At 37.4% G+C, this 8794-nt stretch overlaps 1 protein-coding gene across 1 annotated transcript; it reads left to right on the forward strand.

Annotated features, from left to right (window-relative positions):
- The first annotated feature begins 2822 nt into the window (after nucleotides 1–2822).
- Nucleotides 2823–8602, forward strand: eno1b (enolase 1b, (alpha)). Its single transcript, XM_027007903.2, has 12 exons — nucleotides 2823–2926; nucleotides 3983–4071; nucleotides 4169–4264; nucleotides 5363–5421; nucleotides 5553–5622; nucleotides 5918–6051; nucleotides 6346–6568; nucleotides 6656–6853; nucleotides 7012–7213; nucleotides 7330–7438; nucleotides 7653–7711; nucleotides 8261–8602. Exons 2-12 carry the CDS (start codon nucleotides 3987–3989, stop codon nucleotides 8325–8327), a joined length of 1302 nt encoding a protein of 433 aa, XP_026863704.1. The 5' UTR covers nucleotides 2823–2926; nucleotides 3983–3986; the 3' UTR covers nucleotides 8328–8602.
- Nucleotides 8603–8794: the final 192 nt, after the last annotated feature.

Raw genomic sequence — 8794 nt, forward strand, 5'->3', positions numbered from 1 at the left:
AATGCATTAAAATGCTGTTTATACGCTATGCATCTTCTCTGTTTAGTATCCAAACATATAAGTAGTAATTTTCTTTCTGTTTGTTTTGAACTGACCCAACAGGTTTGTCAGGTCATGGAAGCTATAGTTAACCTGTTAAACATATATATATATTTCATGTATTAATGTTCTAATCTATATGTTATTAAATCTTCCTATCTACCTCTATTATACTAATTTGCAGTATGGTGCAGTAAAAGTTTTTTTGGATATTTTATTTTAAAAGTTCAGTTTCATAAAAACTCATGTAACCAATCCTAAAAGTGACAATATTACAAATAAAGAATAAAAAAGAGAAAATGATTATAATTAAGTTACCCTATTGATTCTCGCTGTGGTCATTCGGTACGCGGTGGTGAACAAGAGATGCCATTGTGCCGCTGTGTTTTGTTGCTTTAGCCGAAGAAGTTCACTTCCTGCTCCTTCCATTTGTTGAAGGACCAACGCTTCCTTCCACGTTGGCTGAAAGTTCACAAACCTGTTTCAGTAGAGCTGCTGATGTTATGGAGACATAAAAACAGCAGAACAATAGAAGTGGAATCTCAAGCACTACAAGAAACACAATCTCCTTAAGCTCCTGAAGCGAAGAAACTGCTCCTACAAAAGATCTGGGTTTTCAGGTACACCTTGGAGCCCTGCCCAGGTATCATTTTCATGTTGCGGCCAATCCTTGTGCTCCATGCACACACAGGTGTGTCTCATGCACTACGATTGGTTAGGGGACTAGAGAAGTCCACCAGAATGTATGAGGTAAGGATTTAAGAAACCACACCCCTTACACACTCACTCTAGTGCAACATAATTCAGAACACGTGTAGAATCTCAAGTCCTGTATTTCAGGATATACCCATTTAGAGCAAATGAAAAAAGAGCATCTCTGTGTCCACTGTATATCAAGAAAAGTCAAGTTTTCTGTAGTAAGGACTTCCAGAGCGACAAATAAATGTGTATAACATGAATAGCTACAACTGAAGATTGGTAAAAAGAAGAATAATGCTTTATTTACATTACTTTGTCCCTCTAGCCCACTTTTAGTTTTTGGTTTTCTAAATGAATCTTACTCCTCTGACAGTTTAAAAGTATTGCAAAAACATGAATATTAAAAGTACATGTTGTTTCACACTACATGCTATTTTACTTTGGAACAATGCTTCCTTTAGATTTAAGGAAACAAACAATAACATAAATGAACATGTATAGGTTTTAGTATAGCTTAATAAGACAGGGAATTGAACAGAACATTCATTCGTAACTTTTACACTGGTTGTTTTTGTTGTAATATGTACAGTACATTTGACTGTTGGGTTCTGATTGCTTCATACATTGATCTTTATATAAAGTATCATATGCTTATATTATCTAACGTGACAAGCTTGTTCATACAGGTGATAACAAAATATTAATAATGATCACTGGACCCAGGAGAGGTTTGAGAATGTATTTGTATATTATGTAATGTATTTGTATATTATTATAATGTGATGATAATATTCAGAATACTATAATTTATAAGTTTATGGTAGAGTAAAGAATGGTATAATGTTGTTTTTTAAAGACATATTACACACAATGTGCCCTTATAACTCCTGCATTCACACAATATGTTACTTTGCCCAAGTTAAATATGTTTGAGAGGTATTTTCTTGAATTTATTTATTTTTTGTAAACTGGGCAGAAGGCCCGAGTTTCCACTTGTAAGGATTGTACCTTGGGACACTGTTCAGGATTGTAACCCAGGTGACAGTTCACCGCCATGTCTTCCTCTGCCCATGCAGTCTGCTAATGAGCTCCCCGATGTCAGTTTATGTGAAGGTTGGGTGATGGTGGGGTGGAACACTGGGATCAGCTGGCTAGCAAAGCAGCCCGCAGGGAATGCATGCAATACTGGCTCACAACAAAACAAGCTCGACAGCTTCTGCCACCACCATCACACCCACTCATGCAGATAAAGAGAAAGAGAGAGAGAGTGTCTGTGTCCAGGGGGAGACTTCACCTCAGAGACTACCAAGGAGTCCAAAAGAGTTGTCAGGGTTCTCTTGAACACAAACACTCCTTAGTTTATTTCATCAGTTTTTCCTCTGGGTAGGAGTATGGAAAAATGTGTGCGATCAGTGGTAAAAATACAATAAATGTGCAATTTATTGATATAAAACATCACATGAAAATTAAACAAAAATAACTGTGGACTGTGGATACAGTAAGGTTCTGTGGCATGAGAACATTTAACTAATTGTATTACTTTTCATGGGTGTGAATTTAGAAATGTGAATAGTAGTAATAGAAACTATTTGATTTTTAAACAAAATAAACACTTTTTGTCTTTTTAGTGGCCTGGCCATACATGCCTCTGACATCAGGATGTTTTCTGTTTTCTTACTTTTGGTAAAATATGTCAACCCCCCCCCCAAAAAAAAAAAAACAAAAAACAAAGAAAATGCATCAACCTCATTTTTTCATATGTTTTCATTAACTGTATACCAACTGTATATGCTCTGTAACTCTATAATCTATAACTCCATAACTATAACTCCGAATTTAACCAAGTAAAGATATAAGAATCAAAATTTAAAAAATGTTTTAACATGTTGCTGCAAAACTCCTTATTTAATAGCGATACACCTTATATAAAATTTCCATTCGTTGCTATTTTAGTCCTATAAGATACTTTTTAGATTACCTTTCTTTTTTTATTCAGAGAAAAGAAGTCATTTTAATGCATGCCAAAAGAATACATGCACGAGAAGCAATGAAGCTGCAGGTGGCGATAAGTGGCGGTATGATAGGTGGTGGTGCGCATTCCCGAAGAATTTCAGCTGGATATCTCCTTCAAATCCACCTGGAAATCTCCTTGTAGTCCTTCACCGCTAGCTACTTTTGCTTCTCCAAGGTAAATATTGCATTATTTTTAGCATTGTATAGCCTGCTATGTAAAGTCAATGTCCAAAGATGAAGTTTCCTTCGTGGTGTTTTCTTAATACAACTTAAGAGCCCGGTTGCTAGGATGTTAAGATAGCTAGCAAATAATTTTCCTTGTATACTTGCTAGCTATCCCTAGCATAGCTAGCTGATGGTGTTTAGATAGCTAGCTAGTCTAGCTATTTTAGCTAGCTTTCAAGGTTATGCTGGAGTGATTTTGTGATGTAGCTAGTTAACCTAGCAAACTAGATACATCAACATTTAATATATTTAATCATAGACGTCTTAGCATTGTGGTCTTACATAGCCCTAGAAATGATTCCGTTATGTAAGCCCGATGAAGTATTAAAAATTACTATTCGAAGCGGAGTGTCCTGAGCTTTATGGCTCGCCTTTGTCTTTTATCGGTCACTTATTGTTTTAAGCTTAGATAATAACTGCAAGGGAGAAATTCGATCGCCTGCCTCTAGAATTAAACGCTAGCTAGATGTTTAAGCATAGAACGGGGTAGACGACGATGACAAGTCTGTTAACGTTTAACTAATTAATCATTAGTTAATTAGCGTTGGCTAGTTATGGGTCAGACATGCGGTATTGCATAGTAAAACAGACATGATCCAAAAATCATTAAAAGCCCTTTCCAGAGAGAGGCTGTCTGCGATGATCGATGAATGACAGCAATTAATCTAATTTAGTGGCTAGCTCTAAGCAACTGATAGACACTACTAATTTAACGTATCAAATATGTCATAAAAGCAAATTCACAACAAATATGTGTAGTTAGGATAAGCTTTAAGTGGAATAATTATCTGAAGAGTTAAGGGATTTAAACATGACTCGTAGAATAGGCGCTAAATTCTCCAAGATGCAGATGAGTACTACTTGGAGCGTGGGGGGGGAGTACAAATAAGGTTTCAAGAGAAGCAGGATAAAAATAGTGATTTTTAGTTTTTAAAACTATGGATACTATTAATTTTGAAAACTGATCAGTTTCTGTGCTTTATACTCCTTGTTTGCTCTTTTTCAGCAACATGTCAATCTTAAAGATTCAGGCACGTGAGATTTTTGACTCGAGAGGGAACCCTACTGTAGAAGTGGACCTTTACACAGACAAAGGTGATTCTCCATTTCTGTGCTTTATTTTTTTAGGGCTTCTTGCATGTTCCCAAACTAAAATTGATTGGATGTTAAGGGCATATTTTGGTCTTTACAGGGCTGTTTCGAGCTGCTGTTCCTAGTGGAGCATCCACTGGCATCTATGAAGCTTTGGAGCTGAGAGACAATGATAAGTCCAAGTACCTGGGCAAAGGTGTGCAAGTTTATGATCATATTTTCTTTAACGAATTAATATGGAAATTCTGTGACATGTAGAGCAGTAATGAACAATAAAATGAAATTAAAATTAAATGCAGTTTTTCCATGATGCAGTATAATGCAGCATCAATGTCACTTATAACTCAAATTTAAATATTGTATTAGATGGGTTTTAGCCATTAGACATTTAATTGCTTAATAAGCAAAATGCCTTGAGTTTAGATGGATGAGTAAGACAAAAGTCAAATATAAAGTCTTCTCACCTTTCCTGCAAGGCTTTTATTGTTCATGGAATCTCAGGGTGAAAGTATATTTATACTCTGAGTTTTTTCACAAAGAAATCTTTTTCACCAAATAATACAATTACAAATTCTATCATTACAAAAGCAAAACACTTACTTTTATATCGCATCCCCCAGTCTTTTGGAACATTTTTTTAGGGATTACACATTGTATACGTTCTGTCTTTGTTCTGTTCTTCAGTGCAGCCTTTTCTTTTTGTCTATTAGATTTGACTTAGAGACCCATTAGATGTACTGTTTGTTTTGTGGGCCCCATCTGTTTATTACCAGGTAATTTTAACACTAGGTCATTGATATTCAGCATGAGGAATGAAAAAAATGGTTCAATTTAAGGGTGATCAAATTACAGTTACACTTCAACAGTAAGTCATGCATGCCTGGTGATCTGAAATGCTGGTTGAGCATGTAACCTTTATACCATCATACAAAAATTGATATGAATGATTGCTGGTACAATACTGGTATTTGGGGTGTTTCATTCAGTTAATCACCATAAATGGAGTAGGGTGGAATGATGTCTATTCTAACCATTTTCCAGATATGACTAACTTGGACATTAAAAAACCTGACTGATTTTTGCCATTGTGTGTGATCACTACACTTGGTGCATGCAAGAGAAGATTGTTGATGCTGGGATGTGCTTCTGGCTCAATGCAGTTTACACCTGCATATGTTATTGTTGTTACTTTTGCTGCATCTGCTTCCCTATGTCTGAAAGCACAGATTAAATCATTTTTCTGATTGTATTTTTTTAATGCTTTATATAATACTATGGGTTTTGTGTGTTGCAGGTGTCTCAAAGGCTGTTGAGCATGTCAACCAAACTATTGCACCTGCGCTCATTGCACAGGTGTCAGATCTTTTTGAATCATGTGACAGGAAATATGCCCTTATTTATTATTGGGGTCATGTGCTGGAATGGATATCAATTTTCTTTTTTTCTTTTTTTTTTTTTCTCTCTGCCCTTTCCTTCTCTCCTAGGGAATCCCTGTAGTTGAGCAAGAGAAGATTGATCAGTTCATGCTTGAATTGGATGGAACTGATAACAAGTGTAAGCCATGCATAAGGTTACAAAACATACACTGGATGTGTTGCGTAGCTTGTCTATCTAGTAACAATAAGTTGAGTGTTTTACCCAATTTTGGGAACTTGGACAAAATACAGTTTTTTCTACTCACTTTGCTCTACTTCAAATGACTAAACCATAAAAACAAAATTGTCAACAGGTAGTGCTGCTTCAACAATGTTAAACTTGTTTTAGAAAGTGAGCTACTGTTCATAAGGTTTTAGGAATGTAGGACTTAAGAGTAACTCTTATTTCTGCACACTGCCCCTTCAAATTTTAGCTAAATTTGGTGCTAATGCCATCCTGGGCGTGTCCCTGGCTGTGTGCAAGGCTGGTGCTGCAGAGAAAGGTGTCCCTCTGTATCGCCATATTGCTGACCTTGCAGGAAAGCCAGAGGTCATCCTACCAGTGCCGGTGAGGAGGAATGAGATATGACTGCTTAGTCTAACTGACAACATAAACTAATTTTAAAAAGGCAGGCAAGTGTAAGACATAGTTTGAGAGGGGGCATGATGCCCCCAATAATTCCTTCTCACACTACTTATATAATGTTAAGTTGGGTGGTGTAAGCAGTGTACCCCACCAAAGTTGAACTTGAACTTAAATTTGGATTCATATTGGCTAATTTGTGAGTACTACTGAATATGGATATTGAGAAATGCTTTGTTATAGTCCTTTAATATTGAATTGCCTGCTCTGTTCCTCAAGGCCTTTAATGTGATAAATGGTGGCTCCCATGCGGGCAATAAACTGGCCATGCAGGAGTTCATGATCCTGCCAGTGGGAGCCAACAGCTTTAAGGAGGCCATGCGAATTGGTGCGGAGGTCTACCACAATCTAAAAAACGTCATTAAGGAGAAGTACGGCAAGGACGCTACCAATGTTGGCGATGAGGGTGGATTTGCCCCAAACATCCTGGAGAATAAGGAAGGTGGTTATTCAAACACTGTTATTATAGGAGCACTGTGATACTGAAGTAACACTGTTGAAAACTAACTGTGGTATTTGTGTGCCAAAGCCCTAGAGCTACTGAAGAATGCCATCAGCAAAGCAGGCTACACAGATGAGGTTGTGATTGGCATGGATGTTGCAGCCTCAGAGTTCTATCGTGATGGAAAGTATGATCTTGACTTCAAGTCACCTGATGACCCCAGCCGTTACATCAACTCTGATGAGCTTGCAGAACTTTACAAGAGCTTTGTTCAGGAATACCCAGGTAGCCACGGTTCTCATTTCCTTAAGCGCTGAGCTTGGAGTTGCTGATTTTACTTCTCAGGTTAAGGTTTTTAAGATGTGAATCAGTCTAAATCAGTGCCTTATTGTTAGTCCAATGTGTTTTTAAACTTTTTTTTCCCTTCTCCCACCCCCTGCAAGTGGTCTCCATTGAAGATCCATTTGACCAAGATGACTGGGGGGCTTGGACCAGTTTTACTGACAGTACAGACATCCAGGTTGTAGGTGATGACTTGACTGTGACCAACCCCAAACGCATTTCAAAAGCAGTGGATGAGAAGGCCTGTAACTGCCTGCTGCTCAAAGTGAACCAGATTGGCAGTGTGACTGAGTCCTTGAAAGCGTGAGTTCCTGATCTCTAAATGGTTGTAGTGTAGTTCTGAATAATCTTCGATAATCAAGCATGTATGAGTACAAGATGGGTGGTATACTGTTAGCTTCCTGTATATGCCCATGTAGCTGCACCATGGCCCAGTCCAGTGGCTGGGGTGTTATGGTGAGTCATCGTTCAGGAGAGACAGAGGACACCTTCATTGCTGACCTGGTGGTTGGTCTGTGTACAGGACAGGTACAAAGTATTATAACTTGTATTTATTCCCACCTAGAATTTAAATGTAGGTACAGCAAACCTTTTGTAAGGTTTACAATATACTTACAGTCTGATCACAAGATCAATTGGCATAACTCATCTCAACAAATGTAGCTTTTTGAATCACCAATACAAATAAATGATTATTTGCAGTAATCATAGTTTGCTTGTTTGACCTCTCCTCCTTATTCAGATTAAAACGGGAGCACCCTGTCGTTCTGAACGCCTGGCCAAATACAACCAGATCCTCAGGTATCATTCCTTATCATTTTTACATGAGCCGCATATGAACGTTAGATATAGCCTGTTGAAATTTCTAGCTATCATATTGGGTAAAAATTGCTTAACAATCAGATAATAAAGTGATTAGGATGATTTCTAACTCTCCATGCACCTACATGGTTCATAGAACCTTCTGGTCAAATCTGAGGACCTCTGATCTTATTTAGCATTACCTCTAAGTAAACCTACAGTACCCCACTTAAGTCTCCATGTAGGACACAACCTAGAGGATGTCGTGCCTTTAAGGCCCCAAACACAGATTTACTCAATGCTTATATAGTCCCTTGTGCTTAATAAGGTGTGTTTTCTGCATTTTTGTGGTCTTTCTTGCTGTCTTTCATGGTGGATAGATTAGATGCAATGATATTAATTGAAAGATTACAGGTGTAGTGAAAGAAATGGGTATCTTTTGGCTTGGTGCCTAAAGCTGCCCCCTAAGGTAGCATCTGACCTCTGTACTTTATATAATTGACACAGTTGTTTACTGGCCAACTTTTTTTTGTTGTTGTTGTTGCACAGAATTGAAGAGGAGCTGGGTGATGAGGCTCGATTTGCAGGGAGGAGCTTCAGAAACCCACTGAACTGAGGCTGAACCACTGAGTGCACTGCAGACAATTTTAGCACTTGTATGCTTGCACTTTGCAGTAAACTAGAAAGTACCTATAGAAATCTGTACTGTGTGTTTGACAGTGTTATAAAGCTACTTGAATAAGAAGTTAATAGTAATATTCGTCATTGTGGTCAGAAGGTTAGTTTTGTGAAATAATTATTTACTGATAAGTGTAATTATGTAGATCTAATATGTTTGTGTAATGGAGAAACCTGTGGAGATAAATAAAAGATTACCTCTGAAACATAAAAGAATCATGTAGTAATTAAGTGAAAGCAGTTGAATATATTTTACTTTTAATTTGGATAATGAATAAGTAAGAATTGTTAAGAAATAGGTGTAATGGAAATTGGGCTATTCTGGCAGCCTGTTTGTTTATGATGGCTAGATTAGATGCAATCATTAATTGAAAGATTCCAGGTGTAGTGATACAAATCGGTATC

This window comes from Electrophorus electricus, chromosome 3 (assembly GCF_013358815.1).
Source record: "Electrophorus electricus isolate fEleEle1 chromosome 3, fEleEle1.pri, whole genome shotgun sequence".
NCBI classification, from domain to species: Eukaryota; Metazoa; Chordata; class Actinopteri; order Gymnotiformes; family Gymnotidae; genus Electrophorus; species Electrophorus electricus.